This window comes from Coloeus monedula (genome assembly GCF_965178545.1).
Source record: "Coloeus monedula genome assembly, chromosome: 10".
Lineage (NCBI taxonomy): Eukaryota > Metazoa > Chordata > Aves > Passeriformes > Corvidae > Coloeus > Coloeus monedula.
Genome location: NC_138790.1, coordinates 11,565,499 through 11,590,714, shown reverse-complemented (window position 1 = coordinate 11,590,714; position 25,216 = coordinate 11,565,499). Strand labels below are relative to the sequence as shown.

Here is a 25,216-nt window from a genome sequence, read left to right as displayed (position 1 = left end):
CAGCTCCAGAGGGGCTCCCGGCTCCCAGCCGCCCGCCCTGCCCACAGCAGCGCTGGGGGAGCGCACACAGGGCAGTGCAGGGCGGAGCAGGCGGCTTCAGAAAGCAGGCGGGGACGAAAAGCAAGCGCCGTGCTCTACAAGCAGGTCAGATATTCAAGCACTGCCCCCGCACACACCAACGGAAGAAAATAAAAAACCCCACCGGCTACAGCCCAAAGCCAAACATCCAAAATCCTCTCAGCACTGCACTGAACGTGCACAGCTGTAAACACAAAACAACTCATTCCACAACACTAATACCTTAATCTGTACTTTAAATACCAAATTAACTATCCCTCCCGTTTCTAGCACTGTTGTCTGGAATCTAGGAATACATCCTAACAGGCCAATTAAAAGATCTCCCATTGCTAGATTTTATGTTATTTCACTGATGGTGAAAATGAGCTGAGGGAATCAACATGTAATGCAGTCATTCAGCAAGTGTATAGGCAACCTTATGCAATAATCTTTTAACTAGTTTATTAAATGTGTTTCCTTTTCAGAATAAATTCAACATCTAATGCCAAAATTTCATCAAGAACTCAAAAAGCTTAGTAGCTAGTTATCAGCTGTTTAACTTAAGGAGTTACAAGAAATACACATATTACACATCACTAAAATTTTCACACATACACCCACACATACACACACACTTATCAGCATCCTGTTTATATTAATTTATTTTCACAAATCAATTTCCTTTTTCCTAATCATACTCTTCACATTTTCTGAAGGCACAACACCCAAATAGGCAATGTAAAATGTACTTCCTATAGAAAAGTCTGTAGTCTCCCAAGAGAACAGTTTGGCAAAACCACGTTTGTTTAAAAACTCAAGTTCCAAAATGAGCCTTCAAAGAGCAGCAGAGAACACCAAGATTAAAAACTACTTAGGGTGTCTGCACTTTTCATATGCAACACACCACTTAACCTTTAATAAATCAGGACTTTTTCCAAGAAATTACAAAAGCAGAAATAGTAAAATCTCTTTTTTCCTTTTTTTTTTTTTTAATCATCAAGTTTTAACGATGGTACAGACTCTAGGCAGAGCTCCCAGAAAGAGCCAGACCACCATCTGGCTCCATCACAGAGCAATGACAATTCACAGGCAATGAGTCTCCAGCCAGCGCTCTGAAATCAAACGCTGGGCTGGCTCCATAAAAGCTCTATTACAGCCATGAACACACAGCTGTACATTTCCTCCCTCTTCATACATAAATATACCCTCGGACTCAGACAAAGGGAAAAAATAAATCATCTTATGCATTTTTCTATGCTTCCCTGCTATGCCTGTTACCAATCAATGTCAAGAAATATCTTACATATCTTATGTTTTGTTAGCACTATATAATATATATAATATATATAATTTCATTTTTGTTTTCACACATGCTAATGTTCTCAGTATGATAAATGTCTTTTTAAATCCCGCATTTCTTGTCACGCTGTAGATCCACTTCTATTTGACAATGACTCCTGGACATACATGTCAAGACAAAAATAAATACTGCTGTGATGGCAAATGTTTTAAAACTCTTAGGACAGTAATACAGTGGCACTTGAAAGACTTTTTATATACAACAGAAAAGACAATAGTTAAATAGAAACCTGCTTTGACACAGCCATAAAACCTGCACTACACTTGTGAGATCTGTATTTGTTTCTGCAAGAGTAGCTCCTGATCTTTGAACACATCAAACGTTGCACTCCAGCCCTCCACCCATATCCTTTAAGAAGTCCACGTTGTTATTTTAAGCAAGCATCCCCTCCAGCAGTACATAAGCAACACTGTATTTCCCAAACAATTGAGGTAATTATAAAAATGAATATCATTTATTATGTTCTTTTATTACTATCATGTCTGAACATTTGCTTTCATACAAAAGTCTGATTTTCAGCATTAGGTTTTCCAAGGGCATCCCCTCTGCACCAAGGGAGACAAAGATGTGTTAGGAATTGTGCAAGAGTTTCTGTTACCATCTTCAAACCCACAAGAACTTCATGAACGATTTTGGTACAGAACAACTGCCTGGCATTTTAGAGGAGGAAGGGGCTTTACACGTATTTTCAGTTCCACTTGATTTTTTTTTAATATATATATATATATTTTTTTTTTTTTTTTTTTGTAAATCGCATCTAACCCAATGCAAGGGGCAGGTAATAAAAAAACAAAAGAAAAAAAAAAGGAAGATAGAAAGAAATCATCGCATTACTGTATGTTACCCTTCAGCAGTCTTTGGAGGAAATCGGAAACCAGGTTGCTTTTCCCGGCTCCCTCCCTCACTCAAGGCAGCCGGAGCGGCTCCTCTGCCCGGGGCTCAGCCACCCCCGGGCGCCCAGTGGGCGCCGCTGCCCCATCACAGCCGCGGCTTCCTGAGCAACGTTCTGCTGAGGTCCTTCACCTCCTCGGGGCTGCCGACCCGCTCGTAGCCCAGCAGGGCCATGGGCTGGTGGCAGTACTCCTCGACCTGCTTGATCTGCTGGTAGCTGAGCGCAGTCCTCCAGGCACTCAGCGCCTGGGTGGCGTTCCTGGCCGACACCACGAACGGCTTGGAGGAGTAGCCGGGGCCACTGGTCATGTTGAGGGCGAACTTCTCCATCTCCGGGCTGACTGCCAGGTTCACAAAGCCATACACCTGCCGCAGGGTCTTGATTGGCTCGACCACCAGGTCCTCGTAGCGCACGGCCATGTAGTTGCCCTGGAGCCAGTCAGGGGGGTGCAGAGCAGTCTGCAGGGTCTTGGCCATGCTGCTGCAGATGACCTCCATGGCACCTAGGGCATGGTAGTCCGAGCCGCCCCCCCCCTCCTTCTTCCCGCCCAGCTTGTGGCCAGCATCAAGGAAGGGCATGCGGTGGATGTGGGGGTCCCGGCTCCTCACCACCTGCAGGCTCTCCCGGATGAGGCCGTGCCGGGACTTGATGCGGGAGCTGGCGACGGCCCGGGGGTCCCGCACCAGATGGATGACTTTGAGGTCCAGGGTCGGGTCCCGCATGAGCGGGGCGAGGACAGCCAGATCAAAGACACGTACGCCCTTGATGACCAGCGTGTGGTACTTGTGGCATTCCTCCTGGAAGCGGCTGAGGCGCTGCGGGGGACACTTTTTGCACACCCGGTCGTCCACCATGCCCACGACCTCCTTGCGATAGGCCGGGCAGAGAGGTGAGGAGCAGATGACCTTGTTGGTGGCCGCCCCGAAGATGCCGAGCGTGGTGAGGTTCTTGCCGGCGCCCGCCGTGCTGTAGAGCTGGAAGACGGAGAGGTCGCATCGGTACAGGGAGCTCAGCATGTCGCGGGCCGCCCCTTGCAGCGAGACGGCGTCACCGGGGTACAGCTTCTGCCAGACGTGCCACACCGGCTCGTAGAGGAAAAAGACCTCGGGGTTCTGGTTGAAGAGCTCCCCGAAGAAGGACGAGCCCGAGCGCCAGGTGGTGAAGACATAGACCAGCTGCCGCCGGGCGCCCGCCGGGCCGCGGCTCCCGGCCGGTGGCGGCGGCGGCGGGGGGTGGTGGCGGGGGGCTGCCGGGGGCTCTCCGCAGCGCCGCGGCTCCCGCCGCCACTTGTACTCCAGCAGGTTGAGCGCGGCGAGCAGCAGCAGCAGCGCGTAGCCGAGGCACAGCGCCAGCGCCTTCCGCCGGCACACTTTCATGCTGGGCGGCGGCGGAGCCAACTGTTGCTCAGCGCCCCGGCGCCCCGGGGCCCGCGGCGGGCATCAGGGCGCGCCGCCCCCGGCGCCGTCTCCCGGCCGGCCCCCCGCGCCCGGTCCGCATAGCGCAGCCGCCGCGACGGCCCCGCCGCCGCCGCCGCCCCCGCCGCTGCCCTACTTAGCAGCGGCGCGGCCACCCGCCCGCCCCGCGCTTCTCCCGCGCCGCCATCGCCGAGCGACCGCGGGCGCCGCCGCAGCGCAGCTCACGGCGGCCGCCGGGGCGAGGCGGTGCCGCGCTCCGCTCCGCCCCACAGCGCGGGGCGGCTGCGAGGGCGGACGGGGGCTGCACCGCCCCGCCAGAGCGCATCGCTCCGCGCCCCGCCCCCGCCGCGTCGGGAGGGCTCCGGTGCCGCCGCCGCCACCGAGGGGCGGCCCCGACCGGCGGCGCCCGCCCCGCGCTCGCCATTGGCGGCCCCGCCGCCCGGCCTCGGGCTGCAGCGCCCCGCCCGGCCGCCCCCGCGGAGAGCCCGGACTGAGCGGTACCGGCACCGGCCGCGGCCCCGCACCGCCTGAGTGTGGAGGGCGCTTCTAGGAGCGGCTCTCTGCCGGGGCGCTTCTGTAAACCCTGCCCGGCGGGAGGCTCCTCACCCGGTACCCCTCGCACAGCGGAGCAGCGCCGATAACGGGGAAAACAAAAGAGGGGGGGGGAAAGCCCTGAAAGGCTTGAGAGGGTTCCGGGCCCAGCCCCCCCGCCCTTAGCCCGGTCTGTGCAGAAACTCAGAGTTCCCAAAGGTTCTCCAAAAACATTTTTTAAAAACCCTCACACTGGATCTTCCTGGCAGAGCTCAACACAAATCGATCTGCCCGCAGTTCTTCACAATGTTTTATAACCGCTGCCCGGTCACCAGGCGGCCCCTTGGGTCGGGACTGGCCGGAGCGCGGTGCGGGCCGGGGGCACGCCCAGCCCGGGCGGCCCCGAGCCCAGCGCAGCCCCGCGAGCGCCGGGGAGAGCCCAGCACAGCCCCGCTCCTGCCCCGGCCCCGCTGCTGCCGCCGGCCCACACCAGCACCGACCGGCAGCGGCCGGCGGTGGGCCCCGAAACTCCCTGCCCCAGGTAGGAATCAAAACGGGCAGGGCTTTCTCCTGTGTCGTGGAGCCACAGCGCTGTGTGAAGGGCAGTGTAAGCAGTGGTGCAGCTCCAGGTGGCACCGGTACTCTAAAGACAACCACATCCCCAAAACGCGGCTGAAAACGCACGGAGTGGCGAGTCTCGAGTGGACAGCGCACTTGTGGGACACACGCTGCCCGATGGGCTTCCGACAATGCCCAGTGACTCTGTTGAAATTTTCTCAGCGGCTTCCTCCGCCGCCGCCGGAGCTCGGAGCACTCCGGGGCTGCTCACGAGTTACAGAAGCATTTCGCGGCTCTCTCCTGTCCATTGCTTTCTCTACCCAGCAGCTCTCGCGTCCGTGCAGCCTCTCCCACCATGCAGAGGATATACGCGGCCCACCTCCCCGGGCCGCCGGGAGCCTGGAGCTGCTGGACGGCTGCACCTGGCTCTGACCAATCCCTCCACAACAGATGACACTGGTGAGTTTTTGCTGGAACGTTTATTAACAGCACGGATCTGACACTACAGCAGAAGCTTTTACACTCAGAGAGCGGATAAAGCACAAATTCACCCGGTGCATGTCTTGCCTGGTAGCACACTATTTAATAAAGGCAAGAAAACAGTACGAGAGGGTGAAGGAGCTAAATGTGTAAGCAATCTTCATATACCTTATCAAAAAATTTCAATACTTCTCCCACATTTTCTACAGGGATATTAACAGCCAAGCTCCCTTTCTGGCAAAGCTTCTAAGCCCCTTCCAGCCTCAAAGTGAAGAGTAAGGTCTGTAGCAGGAGGGCTTCTCTCTTCCCTGCTTGCTCCTCCGAACTCCGAGGGCAGTTGGCAGCGGGATGGGAGCAGGGAGCTCCCCTGGTGTGCGACACCAGTGCCACCCACACGCCGCCGTCCCGGCTGCGACACAGCCATCAAACCACACAGGCCAACTCAGAACCGTCCCACAAGCTGCCAGGGACGCTAGTGGCAGTGTTAGAATGTTACTGTGACTTTTCATACAGAAGTAATTCGTTAATAGCAGACTTTAAATAACCACTAGATACTCAATAAAAAGTCTCTATTTCATTAAAACTGAGGGGGAAGGGGAAGCCGGTTTTTTTACCCCACAGTGCTCCAGAGGAAGTTTTTAAAGCCACGTTGCATACAAATTATTTGTATCTAGTTGCCAAAATAAATGTGCAGTTTAAACCTGATGAGCTTAAAACAATTGACTTGTAAGATTTGAAAACAGTATATAATGAAAAATAATAAACCTCTGGAGCATCTTGTAGCGTAAAATTCTTGCAGTTATTTTATTCTTTAGTTCTAATCCATGAGTTCTTCACATACAACAAGACTTCTGCTTATATATTTTTATAAAGGTTCGTATTAAATATTTATTTGGCTTTCCATGCTCACTACAGATGAAGTGACCATCACCTAGCTAAAGCAGAAATGTTTCTTTTTCATTCTGGAATGGTCTGTAGTAGCATCAATTAGTCTATATTAGATGATGAATGACAACGGCAGTATTGAGGCACTGGAGTTCATAAAGCAGTATCTCTCACCACTATTGTTCTGCAGCACTAGTGCAATAAAGGGCAGAGACTACAGGGAGCAAAACCAATTCATAGCAGTGAAAAATCATTAAAATACCGTGAAGTTCAAATTAGTCCCTTCTTTCCAATTCACTTGGTTGAAGAGAGATATGAAATTTTCTGAAAAAACTTACAATGCCAGCTCCAGTTCTTACACCATTTAAAATTTAGTAAGTAACAAAGATAAGCAAACGTGAACTGCAGGTATAACATTTGAAATGGTAAAACTAATCAGTAAACCCAAACATTAAAAGCTGTAATTGGATTCTGCACCTTCCCTGCTGTTACACAGTGGTTACATCTCTCTGAATCAGCAAGTGCAGAAGTACTGACAGCAACACTGCCTTCATCAAACTGCTCCAACTTCACGAGGAAAACACAGGGCCCAGCAGCTCTTTAATTCGACCTGCATGCTGCTAAATCCAATCTTATTTTTCAGAACTGGAGCAATGTAGGTATTTATGCTGTGCAGGTGGATCCAAGTACCCACGCAGAACACACCTGCAATCAATCAGGTTCAGTGCAGCTGCTGTATCTGATCTTCCCAGAGGTTTCAGACCTGGTAATCAAGTTATCACTTTGAATAACTCAATATCAATGAATATGGAATGAGTTTATCTGGAAAAGATTTAGACAGCCAACTTTCAATTCACAAGTTTGGAACTTTGGTTAGTTGGTTTTTTAAAATCATCTCTTCATCTGTTGCAAAGTATTAGAAACATATATGGCAAAGAAACACAGTAGAACAAAAACTGTTCAGAGGCACAGAAAGTGTGTGAAAGAGGAACATTCTGCAGCTGAACAAATACAGCTCTTCACAAATTTATTCAGATACTTCAGTGTACATTTTCCACCCTCTATTTTGCTTCATGGCAATCTATTTTAGGCTCACTAATTTCAGTATACTAGATCACCCGTGTCAAATAATAAAAAGTTTCCTTTCACTTTTTGAAAGGCCAGCTTCACTTTTTGATAATTATATGTAGTTTCCTTTGATAGAGCAGAAAAGAATGCAACTTTTGCAGTGCAGGTTGTTACACACTACAAACTTCAGATAGAATTGGGTGGCTGTATTTACCTCAAACTCTGCAGCCAGAAGTGTGTAAAGTGAGGGATAAGTAACTGCAATAAGAATTCGCCCCAATTTAAAATATGAGGGGGATAAAATCATACTTTTTTTTCATTCAATGCTTAAACATTTTATGTTACAGTTTAGTATTTTATATTTAGTAACTGTGTTTATGAATTTTACATGTAATATTTAGGCAGCCCAAATCCTGATGAGCTGAACTTCTTCCCCCCTCAAAGTGATACTGTCCCAGTCAGAATTCTCCAAGATTGCCCTTACAACATCCCTTCATTTAAGCAATGGGGCTGAAAAAGGTTTCATCCTTACTGGAACACTTCCCAGCTCCATATCTTTTCATTCTTAAAGATTTGCCTTTCTCATGCTCACAAGGATGCAATGGGCACAAGGAGAAGTTCTTCCTGAAGTCAAATTTCAGCAAGATTTTATCTTTTATAACAAACTGAAAGATGGAGATTTATGCTGTTATATACCTAGTGTGAGGTAAGTTCTGGGTGCTGATTAAGTATTCCTGTATCTAGCTTAATCTATTCAGGATAGAGATCCTGAATTCCTCAAACACTACCCAAAAGTGAGATTCTTAAAACTAAACCACAAGTTATAGACCACAAAATGTGAACAACATTATGTAAAATTTAGTAGCTCTCAAAACTTGGGAAACCTATTAAGACTGTATTTTAGTATCACCACTGGAGATGGATTACAAGAATCTGAAGAGTAGCATTTAGAATTGCAGGTGTTTATATTTTGCACCCTTCTTTTCAGTATTGTGCATAATGTCTTACCAGCACATTCAACATGTCATGCAGCAGTGGCAGCTGATTTCCCTCAAAACACGCTTTTTTCCAGTGATGTTGACTCCTTCAGCAGCCATTTCATTAAGTGATGGCTGCAGCAGATTGCGTTCTAAAGTATCCATTTTCTCTTGGATGTTCCTTCTGAACTGTGTGTGCAGAAGCAGCTGGCAGGGACCAAAATTAAAGCAGCCACTCATAAAACAGAAATACAAAGCCAAGTGGACAACCTGTCTGTAACAAGCTCTTCCCTTCAACCCCAGTTTCTCTTTTATATTCAATTCCATTTGCACAGGTGCCATTTTCAATAAACTTAATTTCAATAAATATTTTTAAATTTTTATTTGTGCAGCTGAAGGAATTCCAGAACTTTGCAAATGTCCTGGGGACACTGCAGTGTAGACTAGTCTCTATTTGACTTTTATTAAAATTAGAAATCTTTTTTTGGCTGTTGTGTAACTGGTTCAAGTTCTAAAGGAAATTAAGAGATTCTACTTTTATAACTGCATACCTTTAAAACAAGGGGCAATGCACTGTTTCACACCAAAAGCTTCCCAAACCTTTAGCAGGTCACACCTAAGAGCTACCTCAGCCCCATACATTTGGGCATCTCTAAACCCCGTCCAACCAAACCCTTGATCCTAACACCCTTCACCCCCAGGGCTTGGGGTGCCAGGAGCCCTTCAGCTGCTCAGGGCAGTCCTGTCCCTGGATAACATCCCTGTCCCAGGGGCTCTGCCTGGCACCGGTGCCACACAGGGTCACCCAATACCTCCTGCTGCACAGTCCCAGGGGCCTCATTTGCCTCTTCCCTCCCTGAGGGCAGAAGGCAGAAGCCAAACAATGATCCCTTGGATCTAAGCTCCCAGGTGATGGAGCAAAACAGCCAGTTCTCATTTGACTATGGATTGGACAAATTTATATCCCAGGGAAGAGAGTTGCCAATCCCTGTCTAAAGAGCTTTGGACAAAAGAGTGAGAATTCAGTTTCTCACATAAGTAACATACAATATGCAATAAATTACTGTCTCAGAAGGTTATTGAAATTAATCCACTGCATCTCTTCAAAACTCACAGAGTAACATAAAGCATTCACTAATTACTCTTGAAAATCCCCAGGATTTGAGAAAAAGGGACTCTCTATCTATAGCATTTTCGTATTTCTCCTCCATACCACAGTGGCATGAAAGATGAGTTTTCCCCCAGTGAAACTGCCTAGAAATGAGGCTTTATTACAAACGTATCTTCTTTCTTTCTTTCTTTCTTTTTTTAATTTCTCTAGTACAATTACCCTGTGCAAAAACAGAGGATGAGAATCTCCAGCCCCTCAGTTCACACAATGGACAGAATTCAATCCCAGTCTCATGTCTGAAAGTTTATAACCAATTCTTTTCCAGAATTTGCCCAAGGCAAAAGTCTCCATTCAGTTAATCAGCAGACTGTTCTTTTCTCATAGCACAGGGAAGATAATCTGAAATGCCAGGAAAAAACATAAATCCAAGAGACGCAAATTTCATGATGCAAATGCCCAGTATCAGCTGCAATGCACCTCTATACCATAATAAGTTCAGAAGATTCATCTCTACCCTCCCGAGTTTCTATTTGGAACAGTGCAGTCAGTGTTTGCTCCAGCAGGATCTAGCAGGTGGAAACATCTGGCTAAAGCATTCCTGAAACACCAGAGGTGTATCTCTTTAGCATGGCTCAAAAAAGATGAAAACTGGTTTCTACTCCCAGTGATGGCTTTGGTGGTGATTCTGATTGCTAGTAATGATCCTGGAAGTTCAATCCTGGGCACAGGCTGCTCCATCTTCCACAAATCCAAACTGTATGCATCAATTCCACCCTCCTCTTCCCACGCCAGCTAAATTTTAAAACAAGAACAGTTTGTCATACAGAATTAAGAAATTCTGCCAGGTTAAATCTTTCTGTGAAAGATTTCTGAGAGCTTTACGCAGACCTTATGCTCACCCCTTCTCCTTGCTCACCTCTCTACAGGCGTAGTTACCACACAAAAGCTCTAGTCTCAGACCTAGGTCCAGCCTCAGGAGGCCAAGAAACAGACTCAGGGAAAAAGGTTCCACACTTGCTTGCAGACAGCCTCTTAACAAGGTCTTGAAGAGTCAAACTGATGGTCTGTATTTGAGGCAAACAGCTACAGCAAGTTCCCCAGTCCACACAAGAGTGAAAATAGAGCAAGGTCCAGAGATATCAAAACATCCCATGTTTAGGAACTCTGAGCTCTAAGAGGAGATTGTCAGTAACTGTGAGTTGTAATCTATCCCAAAGGAATACTCTGGGCTCTAACATCAAGAGTTCATATCCCAGCCTTTCCCATCTTGTGGGGGCATCTGAGGTCTCTCTCTTCTTTTTTGTCTTTCACAGATCTTGCAGAACCTAAATTATCTTGAAGGCATTTGCTCCTCTCATGTTTGAGTTCTGTTTTCAAATGTCACTGGAGCAAAGGGGAGAAGGAGAGAGGCACAGCCTGTAACAGCTCGCAGCTAAGAGATGGCCCCAGTCCTGCACGTCCTTACAGCCTTGCACTTCATCCTATGGGCCTGCCCACCCTGTGCCCACTCGCCATTTCCACAAGGAAAGCTGTCAAACAAAGCAGCAGAAAGGACAGAAGAAGAAAGCGAGGCACAGGGAAGGCGGGAACAGGACCTGCCCCCAAAGCAGCACCAAGGTGTGACATTGGCCCAGCCACAGCACTCAGTGTCCCGCTACAGCTCCACCCGGGCTCCTCGCCCTCCCTGCCTTCTCTGCAAACTGCTGCCAGTGTTAACGAGCACTGCTCATTCATCAGCTCCTCATCCGAGCAGCAGTCCCAAGTGGGAGCTTCCTTTGTTCAAGAGAGAATTACACAGACAACTACAGAGCGAGCAGCCCATGCCCCATTAATGAGTTAGAGGAGCACAGAGGTCACTGTTGACAGAGGAACAGCAGCAGCCATTAGGGTTGGACAACACAGGCAGAACAGCATCGAGCAGCAGAGAGCGGTTGAGGCCAAGGAACTGTTCATGTGTAACAGGCACGAACAGTGCTCTCTTCCAGGTTAAAAATAAAACCATTTCTGGTATCAGCAAACTGCCAATTTTATTGTTGCCATGTCAATTGGAAAATTTTCTACATAAAATACAAACCCAAAAGCAAGTAAGACAAAAAAGTCCATGTGAAACTACCATTTCCTCTTTAAGTAACCACAAACAGTAAACTTTCCAGCTTAAGACAGAGTTACACTGTAGATCATCCCAACACAAGATCAGACATCAGAAGTGGCAAATGGCACAGGCTCACCCATAAAAGCCAACACTGCATGGAGAGAAGCAGGTGGAGGAAAAAACAGTATGCAACTGTTTAAGACTTCTGTATGCTACAAGGGAAAGAGATTTGGACAAAATTAAATTATCATTTTAGTTGTGATACTTACAAGAGTGGCTTAAAAATTGAGGAGCAGCAGCTCCAGCAGCAGCAAGAACCACCAAAGTACTGGAATTCTTGCGCCAGCACATGCAGCAATGAGAAAAAAAAATTTATATTACTGCTATGAACTGTTTTAATAACATGTAAATTTATGACCTCAGCAGCCTTATTCTGAAAAGTAAACTGATACAATTTTCAGACTGACATTACCAGGTTTGTAATTTGATAAATCTCATTATATTGAGCAGCTTAATTGATACTGAACAGTGCTTGATTTTAAGAGAAGATAACTGTAAAATTCTCATCTAGGTTATTCTACTGTTGCTATCTTCACCTCTAGAATATTCACCTTAAGTATTTAGGGTAGACCAACAATAGCTGAGAACAAAACACCAAACTCCTCACGCAGCTGTACGAAAGTGCAGCAAGCTGCCTCTCTAAAAACTACCAAGTTCAGACCTTAGTCCATCTGCAGCAATACAGCAATGCTTCTCATTTTTATTTATTTAAAGCATCAATTCCACTGAAGCACTGTAACTGCCTGTGGAGGAAAACCCCACAAGCAAGCTGCCTCAAGTGATTAGAGAGAGTCAGAACAGATTTGCCATTTGCAGCTGATCTTGCTTTTCTCATCCCAAGATTCTGGTTTTTAAGGCATTACATGAACTCTTCACTCTCGTGTCACCAGGACAGATGAACTCACATCAGCGACAGCTGCAATTCTAAATATACGCTTTGGAAAATACTTATTTGTTACCCTTGTTCCTAAGTGGTTGTTGATTCTTACACTTCAAAACCTGCAAAGGGGAGGTGGGGGGAGACCACATGCACGTGCAGTGTCCGAATAACCTGATACTGATGTTCAGAAACCAACTCTTCCTCAAGCAGTATTACAAAAAATACATGCAGCTGCTCTGCAGCGAAGTCAAAGAAAGTCAGAGTGAAGCAGTTTGAATACAAACACTTCTGTAACACTGGGGAAATTTTAATTGTTGAAAGGAGACTCTATGCACTACATAACCTTCTACACCAGGACAGGGCACTGAGCCTGACCAAGCCTTGTGGAGACACTCCCTGAGCCAGGATTGGCTCAGAGCAGATGTACCTGCACCTGTGTCCCTTGAAGGCCTTCCCATAAACATCGGGATGTCCTGGAGTGCAGGGCAGGCTTCACCAAAGTTTATCAGAACGGCAGTGTCTAGCACGGATCTGGGAACATACCACGGATGTTCCCTTTCCAAGGTCACCCCACTCTGTTTCAGGCTGCTCAGGAGTTCTCAGCCAGGCTAGAACTGGGCTTGTACAAGCTACACTCGGTTTCTCTGCTTTGGACAAGCCTGAACACTGAAGCATGAACATTTCCCTCTGGTTTCCCTAAGGCAGGGCAGGAGAGGACAGAGGAGCCCATTACCCACTTGTGTCTCCACGCCTTCCTGAAGTTGAAGAGCTGGACTTGCGCACACTGAGGGATCTGAGAGGATAATGAGCTCCCTCTTCCTCTACAACCACAGGAACCTTTGGGAGACACAGGACCACACCTCTCCAGGTCAGGACCTTATTTCACAAGGATTCATCTGAATGCTACTTCCTGAATCTCAGATCGGTTATTTACATTACCCACTCAGCACTTCACCCCAAAAGGCTGCAGAAACACAAGATCACACAGTAATGGCAATGGCGACTGTACCTTGTCACTGCAATGTGACCTAAAGAAAAATGAATTTCATAAGCAGCCTAATTTTAAGTCTTCAATAATAATTTTCATCTTTTACAAAAGATTTGTTACCAGATGCTGTCCCCTTCCTGCTTTTCTTTGTGTAAAAGCCAAGCTATAAACAAAACCACAAAAGCAGGAGAAAATTACAACTAAGCAGGATCAAAAGATACTCTTTTCTACAGGGCAAAAAAACCCAGGCAGTCCAGTTAATTATACAGATTCTTAATTGCTCTTAAGAGACTATTGGGTAAGAACAGCTGTTTTAAAGCCCAGGACACAAAGCAAAGAAGAGGTATGAGAATGGTATTTAGAGAACAGATACTGAAAAAGGCATTGCATAATAGAGCACTTACAAAATAAAGCCTAATGGGTGTGCTCCTTTAGCTCTTTTGCTACTCGGCTTAAGCTTTCTATAATCACTGATAAGAATTTTTAAAAAGCTGAAATGAAAATTAATTATTGAAAAGTACCTGAAATGCTAAGTGATCTTCTACCCTGAGAGTTTTTAGCTATTAAATGAAATACACAATTGATTCTGCAGATAAAACACTCCTGTGGCAAAGCATCTTTAGTCCCACTTGACCCAAAACATTGACATTCATCACTCCTCCATTTTATAAACAGCTACAGGATAAAAGTAATGAAGTTAATTGGATCTGAAGTGATCATCTTCCCACTGCACAGTTAGGATTTTCCCTGTCCCCGACTGATTTTAGTACCTACTTTTCTCTCTAGAAAGCCTCATCTGGTCTGTGCCAGGTATGAACACACAGCATTTAAGAAAAAAATAAATTGGTTTCTAATAGTTTAGCAACCAAAATCTGTGCTGAATCCTATCCTGAAACACATTATGTTACAGGGAGAAAGAAAAATACAAAAAATAAACTCTGCATATCTCTAAACCAGATTGTTTATAATGTATTACAAAAAGATAAAAGGTGTATTCTTTTCTCATTATCAATGCATCTATTCAATACTCATTCTAAGAAAGTCTTTACAGTATGCATGCATTCTCCATAGTTTCAGTGTTCCGGACCACAGTTCTCATTAGCAAAGAGAATTCTCCACTTAATTCTCACATATGCAACAATTTATATAATCTTATCACAATGTCTCTCATCAGGAAAAAAAGAGAGAAAATATGTTGTAGGTTTTTTTTTTGTAAGACCTTTCAGATCCTGCTTCAGGAAGTGCAACCACTGAGGCTATTTACATGTCCAACAGAAGATTTTCCCCAGCACATTTACAAATCTTTAACTGTGTGAAGCCTGTGGATACACCAATGTAACAGCAGGCCATCATCCAACACCCTGTGCCTGCAGTTAAGCACAGCTTTTGCTTTCACAAACAGTTCACAAGAGGCCAGATCCCTTTTGATTTTATATTTTTATTACAATCTCCCCACGCCTCCACATATAAACGCTGAACCCTCCCCGTTTCTCGTCCCTCCCCCTCTCCCACCCACAGAAAGGTTGCATGGTAAGGTGATGCAATTTAAAGCCACATCAATGCCTAACACACAGAACAGGTTTGGAGAAGGGAAAGCCTAACATAAAAAAAAAAAAAAGTTAAACAGCCTCTTGAATCAAAAATATTAATAAATATGTAACAAAATTTAAATTTTCCCACCCTGAAGAATTTCCACAACAGAGGAATAAATTCAATAAAATAATGTAAAAGCTTTCCTTTTGCAGTAAAAATCAGTTTTAGAAAACGAGAGTGTACTTGAAGGCTGCAATTATTGTATCTATACTTAAGAAGTCACAGAGCCTCAGGCTTGCTGTCCTTTTAGTGTTCCCCATGTGTGCCACAAAGGCGGCTTGTTACTGAGACATCACACATATGCTACACACACACCCCAGAGGATGTGCCTTTGCAGAGGCCCTTTTTTAAAAACAAACAAAAACATTACTGCGGTGTTATAAATATCCCTGCGATTAAAATGGAGACATAGGAAGCAAAGATTTACCTGTAAAGTTTATCAGGGTAGGTACCAGACTGTTCAACTCTTCTTACAGTAAAATCTCACAGTAGGAAAGAAACCCCATTCACTGGATTCAGAAGGTGCTTTTATCTGGATAGCCAGACCAGTGAGAACAGGAACAGAGCCACACTGAACCATCCAAGCACCACAGTCTGTCTGAAATACACAGTACTTCCAAACAAACTGTGCACTCCCTTAGGGATCTGGATCACCAGTGGGGCAAGAAAACAACATCTTCATTTTCTGTTCAGATTTTATTTGAAATCTAATTCAAATTGTCAAAGCTACAAAAAGGGGGAACATTTGGGTTATTTCAGCTATGTCACAACGTTCTAAAAACAAAATATCACTACTGCCAGCAGATCAGTTACACACATTTCTGATGGAACTTCTAAACACAAAAATGTTTCTTTTGGGAAATAGTCACAATGAAGATATTTTGTACAATATAAAACAATGACAGGTCTACAGATGCCGATACTCATGAGTATACACGTGCATTCACAAAAAAAATAATCAGGAATGCTTTTTTGTTTTTAAACAGACTGTTCAGGCACAAAAACAAAACTGCATTTCCAGTAAGTGACAGCATCATAAAAAATATTAACAATGTCAGTGTTTGCTTTTCTTTGACTTCTTGTGAGATCTGTGAGGAGAACGGGACTGAGACCTGGATTTTTTCCCTGACTTTTTAGGGGATCTAGATCGTGATCTTCTTGATCTTTTGGGTGTCCTGGAGCCAGATGGCGACCTAAAAAAAAAAAAAAAAAAAAAGTGTTTATGTCAAATACTAACAGATTAAAAGCACCTCTTCCTGATGTTATTTGTCTTCATTTATTGAGCCAAACAAGGTAGAAAATATTTTTCCCTAGTAAGGAAAGTAACAGAATGCTATCTTGCTTTTGAGAAAAAGGCCATTTTTGCATTACGAGGTTTTGAGACAATTTTGGGCTTAACTTCAGTGCTTAGAACCCACAGGAAAAGTAACACACTCATGTCCTTAAACCCACATCAGGAATTCACAGCCTTTCACATACTAACCACCTTGGCTCTTATATTAATTGCAGCTTATGTCCACATAGAAATGAAAAACTATGTTCAATTGTATTACAGTCAAATACTTCTGATTTTCATCAAACATGTTCAGATTGTGATGCAACTCCACAGAAAAAGAAGGGACACTGAATAAATTTACTGTCATCTAACCCAAACGTAATATATTGATCTAATATAATGAAAATTGAATGAGCATCGTATCAACTCAAAAAAACCCCCTCAAATACTTTTCTACTTTTACTTGAAATCCTTATTTATATAAGCACAAGAATACTGTAGATTTGTGTTACGATTTCCTCAACACCATCAAAGGAATTTTTCTCAGCATGACTGAGGAATTTTATATCAGTAAGATATTCTATACCTCTAAAAGAAGTGGAAGGTGAACTTTCAAGTTACAGCAACATTAGTACAATAATAAAATTTCACCTCAAGTTTAACATTAACTAAAGACAAATACTTGTGTCAGAGTGGAAATTAGGAAATACCTAGTTTGGAAACAAAACCCCATAACCAGTATCTAATTTTTTTCCCCTTAAGAAACAAACTATGGGAGTGAGGAGCTTCATGGAAGCTAATCTTCAGTGAAAGGCTACATGGTCACTGTAATTTGAGAGGGTCTATAGAAGGGCTATAGAAATTTTAGAAGGACTACAGAAGACTTTTCCTTTGAAAATAAAAAGCAAGGCGCTCTAGTTTAAAGCCATATTTCTTAAAATCCCCAGTAAACAGGTAAACAAAACTACAGCAGAGCAGAGTCTGGAGTTGTCAGGGCAGGAGGTTGTGTACACTTCCATCCCCAGTGTCCAAAGGTATTAATGAGGAGCAGGCACTACAGAGCACTGTGAGAGCAAACTGGAGTATCAAATGTGCTCTGCTAAAACACACATCCCCCCCAAAACCCCAGCCAAACACACCCATCAGCTTCCTGAAACAGAGAAGATACCAGCTCACCTTTTGCCTTTTTTACTGACATCTCTGGGAGAATCTTTGTGTGAAGAGCGGGAGCGGGAGCTCTCCTTGTGAGAGCGCTCGGAGCGCTCGGAGCGTTCCGATTTGGGCGAGGGAGACTTGGCTCGGCGGCTGCCGCTGCTGCGGGACGGGCTGGGGGTGGCGCTGTGCCGCCTCTTCCTGGGCATGGGACACACACACACACACACGGGGAGTGAAAACGGACAGTAAGAACATCTGCTCCTTTCTGCAGGGATTTTCTTTAGCCAATGTGATGTCAGATACTTGTAAGTAATTAAGATATAGTAGGCTTTTTATTATTAAAACAAAAAATCAAGTTTAACATGTGCAACAGATTTTCTCTGCTTGAAAATAATTAAGGCCTGTGAGTCATTTTGAAGTGTAAAAACATTCTGTCACAGCTCCCTGAAAAGCAAGGCCTTTTACCATAGCTACACTTAGAACCATGGCATAGTTTGGCTATGCAAGTATTAGAAGATCAGTGTCCAATCAACTACCCCAAACCCAGCTGTTCAGAAGGATCTGCACTATGAGATGAGTAACATTTAAATCACTGCCTATCATTTGTGGTCTGTCTTCAGGACAGTTTCCTGACTGAGACACTGCAGACAATTCACCGCTACAAGACAGTTTAACCCCGTTTGCAACTGGTCATCATTTTACCGTGTTTCCTCAGGGCATAGATGAGCCAGAGGGCAACTCTATTCAAAGGGGAAATGGTTCCTCCCTTGGGGCAGAGTAAAAATGACAATTCCTTGAACACTGGAGCATGTTTTACTAGTCAAAGCATGGGTTTTGTTTGGATTTTTTGTTTTTTGTTTGTGGTTTTGTGTTTTTCTTTTAAAATCAGATGCATGATAGAGCGTAATTTCAGGGCTGCCATTGCCTACGAAGACACTGTTAGGGTTTTCCTCCCATCCACTTTACTCCAAGGATAGCCATACCTCTCCTTTCGTGTTGGTGTACATTCCTCCTTTTCCTTCTTATCTTTGGACCTGGTCTCACACTTTTCCTTGTCCTTTTTGTCTCTGTCCCGTTCTCTTTCCATCTCTTTTTCTTTTTCCTAGATTATTAGAAGCATTCATGATTTCAGATAAGGGTGAGTAATTATTAGAGGCAATCAAGCTAATCGCAAACAGCATAAAAGCAGTGAGCACTGATGGAACACAGCACACGATCTGAACTGATGGTCACACCCTCCCAGCTCTTCAGCCCTTTGCTTCTGCAAAACATTTACTGTAACACAAATGCTAAAAGAAACATGAGGGATGTCACCCTGTGTGAGAATATCTGAGTAACTGGAAATGAACAGTCTTCAATGTTACAAATTTCAGGGAAATATTACAGCTGTAATAGATTTTCTAAACTAAACATGGAAGAATACCAGGAACCTCCTTCTACTTAAAACATACGGCATTCAGCCTCATTAATCCAGACGGAAAATTTATATACTCTCATAACTAGAGGCTATCTAAAGACAAAACAAAAATACAAACGAGATTCTGCAATAACATCTACTCTGTCAAAAACAAACAACTATAGTCCATTTTTAGGTGTCAACAGGACCATTCTGAAAGAAAATATATACCCTGAGCACACACAGTCTGTCTGTCAAACAGAAGACTAACTATACAAAAATAAACCTCATCAGCAAGTCTGAACACAGAGATCAGATGCTGTGGTTTTTAGTACTGATCAATCATTAAAGAAAATTCATTCCATGGCAAAAAATAATCTAAAATCACTGCACTCTCAAGCTGTGCCAGGTTTATTTGATAGCATAACTGTGCATTTCATCCTGGTATTTTAAATAGCTCTAAGTTTCTTATCTCTAAACAATATACAATGCTGCTGGGAAATTACTCTTGGAAAGCTTATTTTAAGTTTGACAAAAAAGAATGACCAACCACCAAGTTCATGGGAAATGTAATCAGAACCAGTATTACATTACTATTATAAAAACTAACTTTATTATGGCATTAAAACAAAAGATGAAGTTATTCCCTTAACAACAGTTACTATTGTTTTAAAGAATGGTTATAATTATCATTAAGTATTTCTTTCTTTCTTGAAAGTGAAAGAGACAATTATTAAAAATCCAAAATACAGTGAGCTGGTTGAACTCATTCAACACAAGGCACCTAAAACTTTATCAAGATTGTTATTATCAATTTCTGTTTGTTTAAGCTACTGTCTCACTAATCATTCTGTGCTTACTGTACAAATAATTTCTTTTACAGAAAACACCAAGAAAGTGGAAAGTTTTATGACACAACTACATTTAGAAAGAAAGTTACTCATAAAAGTCTTATAAAGTCTTAACTGCAGTCTTAACTGCTAACATCAACTTGCAGTGTGTACATCTCCTTCAGGAATCGGTTTACCAAATTTTCACAAGTCTCTTTCTTCAAGGTACTGTGAATTAGTCAGATATTGAGCACTAAATAATGCAAATAACAAGTGACAGAAAAAGCGCTCGTGGAAGCTGCTTATTCAATTTAGCTTCCAAGGAACTGCACGGGTACCTAACTTCACCACTGATCTGTCAGGCTGTGAAACCAGATCAGAAAAGCAACTGTCACTTATCCTCCCTCACTAAATGCAATGTCCAAAGAGGTTATGTTTTATCATTGTGTTTCAAAGGTTGGAGATTACATCATTTCACATATAAGATGTTAACTATTAAAATCGCTCTGACTTCATAGTCCAAAGAGGACTACTAAAAATGGTCATGGTACAGAATTAGTCACATGTGGGTGAATGGATGAGCTGGAATTATTCACAAAACTTAAGACACTGGAGAATCAGAAATAGATATGCTGCTTTAAACTATTCTCTCCCTTCCTTGGGAAGCCTTTAGCACAAGAGATCAACTACTAAAAGCAAAACGAGAAGCCTGATGAACATCTTCAACTGAGAGCTGTCCCCTTCCTTTCCCACACCTAACAGTTTGCTTCATGCAGTAGACCCAAGAGTGGTCTCTAAGGTTTCTATACACTCTATGACACCCAGATGTAAAGGGGGAAACACTACAGTATTTTGATTAAAAAAGGAGATTGTAGGTGTTCTGCCAAAAGCACTTGGACTTAAACAGGCAGTCTGACATTACAGTAGTATTTTAACAAGAACCATGTGTTGTTATGCTTAATGCCACCTTACATTCAATCAACTCAATAAAAGCCTATCACAGAATCAGAGGCAAACATAAAGAACAGTTCTTACCCTCTGGAGCAGCTTGTCTCTATAGTGTTCAACCTGTTCCTGAAAACTCTGGCCTGGTTTCTTGGGTCTTTTCCCAGACTCTAACTCATCCTGAAACTTCATCACCTTAAGCTGTGAAAATAATACTGACCATTAGATTATTTGTCTTATTATTTATCCAGTTAGGCAGGTGGCTGAAAATGAAATTTCCATGATTTATAATCTGTGTTCTTCATTCCTTCTATACAAGCTTGTGCACAGAGGTACCAGATTTATTTAAACTGGATCAAAGTAACAAAACCACACACTTATCTGCAGGCACCTGCAGTTGTTTACAGACATGGTAAGAACTAAAAATAGAGGGAATTTTTTTCTGTTATTCTATTAAATTCTGTTCCCATCATTAGTACACTGCACCCTTGTCTTTCCTGGGTCATTATCTGTTTTTTTTCTTTCAAAATGAAATCATTTACTGCAGGTGTCAATACATTCTTTCAATTTCTCTTGTCTACTTCAAAGTTTCCTTCAGAAACTGCCTTTTTGCATTAACCCTAAATGTTAAAATCAAATGACTGACATAATTAGGACATAAAACAATGCATCTCCTCTTCAGGGTTGTTTGCACAGAGTGGCTGATTTGAAAGAACTGATTTTTACTAACATAATACTTTTTCATGTGCTAACAAGCTTACCAACCGAATTCAGTTCCCAAGTGCTGCTAAATGTAACACTAAATTTTGCTGCAGTATCCCCGGCAGAGTCACAAAGTTAAGCATATGTCAGAATTTCTCCATGTGTTGTTTTTTTGTGGATTGTTTTTTTGGGTTTGGGTTTTTTTTTTTTGGTCTCGATGAGCTAAAACCTTCTCCAAGTTGATTCACATAATGGAACTTCACTCACATCTCTTATCATCTGTCAATTCTTTATTCCTAGTGACATGTCCTTGTACAAACAATCCTTCAATTTGTTTTGGAGGAGAAAGTGTCTCTTTTTTGGGGAAGGAAGGAAGATCTTGGTAATAATTCAGGTTGTATTTGTCAGCCCTCTTCCAAATGTTCATGCTCTGACCCTCCTGCATGTCCTGTTCCAATACCGACATCCTATACATTAGTAGATCTTTCCAGTGCTCGAGGTTTTATTTTTAGCAAACACACAAAGATATTTTCTCTTTAAAAATACTTAATTCTTCCACACTGAAAACACACAAAGGAAAAGACTTTGCAACTATGTCCATTTTGATTATCGGAAAGGATTCTTATTCTCCAGGTCCTCAATTCCCCAATATGAAGTAGTCACAAAATCAAACTCTGCAGGGTTTTTCCTTCCCTCTCAAAAATCGAGCAGACTGGATCTAATCAGCCCTTCCAATTACTGACAGAAAGGAAAGGTATCACAAAAACAAACTAATCACGAGTATGTTAAAAAACATAAAATCCAAGCAAGGATAACACTATTTTGAACAGGATCCCCCTTCCCTTCAGTTACAGAGCTTATGCCAACACCATTTTTCATTTTAGTCTCAAATATAAGGGAACAACTTGCTTTAGGGGAAAAAGAAATAAAATTTTAAAAAAGCAGTTACCTCACATCACAGTAAATTTCTGTTAACTATTCTGCTTCCCTCCCTCACTTACAGAGTCTGCTCTCCCTGCAGTTGAGCATTTTTTCTTACAATTCAGCCAATGGAAAACTGTCATCATCATTTGTCACATACCACCTTCAATAAAGGCATGTTTTTCTTCTCCCCCCTTCAAATGCAGAGTTCCAAAGGTAGAAATACCTTCTGGAAACATACTCAGTTTAACTGTGTACCACCTGTTCTGATAAAAAATCAGAATAGCATTCCCTACCATCATGTAAACTCCAAGGTTATCAGCTGCTCAGTATCTTCAGTACCAAGCAGGAGGAGTGCAGAGGAGGCTTAGCTGATCCAAGAAGCCTCTTGGGCTGTCATAGCATGAATATGCCCATAAGACTTTTTTTTCCCAACTAAGTAACCCAGATAATTTAAAAAAACAAAACTAACAAACAAAAACTCAAACCAACAAAGCCCAAAGAAACCCTCCATCCTCATCAGATTTTATTTCTTTACAGTTTTAGCCAACAAAGCTGTGACAGTCTCTGTTTAATGATATTTAGAAAGCAAGGAAGCCTAAGTCTATAGCCCAAAGAAACCTGAGATGAAAATAAACTAGGAATCCCAACAGGCTTTACCTGATTTAATAAGCTAAATGGATGCAAAAATTGCTGACATGCATGCCATACAACCCACTGTTGGCAACAGGTTTAAAATAGCAAGAGGAATTATTTGCACATAGCTTCTCCAGAAACTGTGGGTGGAGTGGGGCGCTGAAGGTGGTCATTAGCAGGTGCCTCGAGAAGAGAGAAAATAGGAAAAGCCTACCCTATGGTAACATCTCACTCAACATCTCCCCAGACTCCAGCTGTGGTAGGATCATGTGGTTTCCTGAGACAGCTCTGGTCTTTTACACACCAGCCATGGATGGATCTCTCTTCCACACAACCTCTGTATCTCCCTTTGAACCCATGTAAACTGACTCATTTTAAAAGATGCGGTGAGCAGAGGAAATGACTACGCCCCCTGGAAAAGGTAGTCACCTTTACAAAGTGTTACAAAGTGCTGAGATGGTATCAACAGCTCACTACAGAAAGATCAGGCTCTTCCATCCACTCCTGCACTCCAAGCACAGAGCCCCCCCCCCCCCCCCTTCCCTTGCACCAGCTGCAGTGCTTGGCTGAGCCTTCCATTCACTATTTCACTGCTCACTGTACACTGGCCAAAGTGAACACTCTTCTCACGACCTCTCCATGCAGAGTACAGGATGCTCATATCCCTATCACACAGTTCAAGATACTCCCACAGGAGAAAGATCCTTAATACTTAGACTTAAATCTGCTTAAGCATCTAATTGATGAATTTTGTGAGCATTTCACTTTGTAAACCTGCATTGAGAATGAACTAATATCCTCAATGCACTGGCTGTTCTTTAACTATTCTTGTTCAACAGACAAGAACTGTTAAGCCTGTTCATCTTTAGGAATAAATACACTGATTTTTATCTGGACTATCCCCAAAGTCAGTAATATGAATGATAAAATGGAAGGGGAAAATGTTTCAAATCCCTGTGCCCAAACTTTGCAATTCTAATTCCTTAGAGCAGCCTCCTAGAGCAGAGTTCCAGGTCTTCAGAGACTGCAATGCCGAAGTGTCAGATATCACTGCTGTGAGCGATCCCTACTTAATGCTCCAGTGCAGGATCACATTTCTCACTAACACAAGGAGCTCTTTCCTACAAGCTCAAGACAAACACTCCACAGCATACCTCTTGTCTATTGGTTCTCATCTGGAGACTTCCTTCCTCTCTCACTGGACCCATTTGAGGAGAGTTTAAAGCGTTCAGCCTTAGCTAGAAGCTGAGGCCTTGCTTACAGCCCACCCAGGAAGCAAGCAAGCTAAAGGAACAGGTAACATTTTGCTACCACAGCTCAGGGAAACCAGACTGCTGCAAACTGAAGCTCTGCTTTTTCCATTTAGATACCAACAGGTGTGTTGTCAGCAGCCTCCCTTACTTAAAAATTGATCTGCTTCCAAAAACTGTTCTTGGTTTTCTAACCTTCTGCTGATACTGAGACCATGCACAGGATCTTCAGTGCAAAAAGGCTTTTTCACAAGAGGTTATTCCACAGTTACACAGCCTCTCAACTTAAAGCGGCCACATTCAAACATAACTAATTTGAGATAAATTAGCTGCATGCTACATATTAGGATGAACTAGGAAGCTCATCACCAGACACTTGATGAAAGATAGGAATTTCTGCTTGGTAAGTAATGTAAGCACTTCAGTGTAGACTGATTAGATACAGACAGGACAGACATCCAAACAGACCAAAGTGTTTTGTTTTTTTTCAGAACAGTCTTGCAGCAACAATGGCCGTCACAAGTCCTAGATTTTGCCAGAAGCAGAGCAAAATATTTCTTTGAAAGCTTGATCTTTCCAGCAAGTCTATGAGTAGTGGAATTTCTGCAGCTACAATATTATCAACAACAGATGACAGATGTACTGATGTACACATGTGAGATATCTCTTCTGCCACAGAGCCCTCTGGCACGCTCCATCACACTCACAGGTTGCCAAGAGTCTTGGAGCTAAGCAATTCCTTGCTTTTGTAAAACAGAAATAAGAGTCAAAGATTTAAAACAGACCAGAATCTTCTGAGTAATCATCATCGTCAAAGAAACAACTGCTATAAATAGCAAAACTATTAGTTAAGCACAAGGCAATTTGTCTCATCTGTTATTATTAAGCCACAATCAGTAGGATACTTAATAGCATATCTTTACACCATTTTGCATTAGCCTCAAGTGAGCCAGCTACAGAAACCTCCACAAACTCCAAAAACCAAAGGGTTATATATTGTTTCAGTGGTGATTACAGACAGCTCCTGTGACCTGACAAACAAATACTCAAAAGTTGAGTATTCTGCACACTAAGCACCATAATCCAGAGAAAGAAATACGGAAATTTTATGGAACTTCTTGACAAAAGTAACCACCTTTCCTTTGTGACATCCAGGAA

The 25,216-nt window shown here is 43.3% G+C and overlaps 2 protein-coding genes across 8 annotated transcripts in view; both read right to left on the bottom strand.

Annotated features, from left to right (window-relative positions):
• Positions 1-807: 807 nt before the first annotated feature.
• On the bottom strand, positions 808-3,685 carry CHST2 (carbohydrate sulfotransferase 2; the record flags this gene model as incomplete). Its single annotated transcript, XM_082288209.1, has 1 exon — positions 808-3,685. One exon carries the CDS (start codon positions 3,683-3,685, stop codon positions 2,396-2,398), a length of 1,290 nt encoding a protein of 429 aa, XP_082144335.1. The 3' UTR covers positions 808-2,395.
• Positions 3,686-14,885: 11,200 nt separating this feature from the next.
• U2SURP (U2 snRNP associated SURP domain containing) overlaps positions 14,886-25,216 on the bottom strand; it is a 51,395-nt gene continuing 41,064 nt past the window's right edge. For all 7 annotated transcript variants that reach the window (XM_082287746.1, XM_082287747.1, XM_082287748.1 and 4 more), the window contains 4 exons: positions 20,640-20,750; positions 18,362-18,480; positions 17,400-17,576; positions 14,886-16,140 (listed from right to left, as the gene is read on the bottom strand). In XM_082287746.1, the coding sequence (XP_082143872.1) occupies positions 16,002-16,140; positions 17,400-17,576; positions 18,362-18,480; positions 20,640-20,750 (546 nt within the window). In that variant the 3' untranslated portion in view covers positions 14,886-16,001. The remainder of the gene's footprint in view (positions 16,141-17,399; positions 17,577-18,361; positions 18,481-20,639; positions 20,751-25,216) is intronic.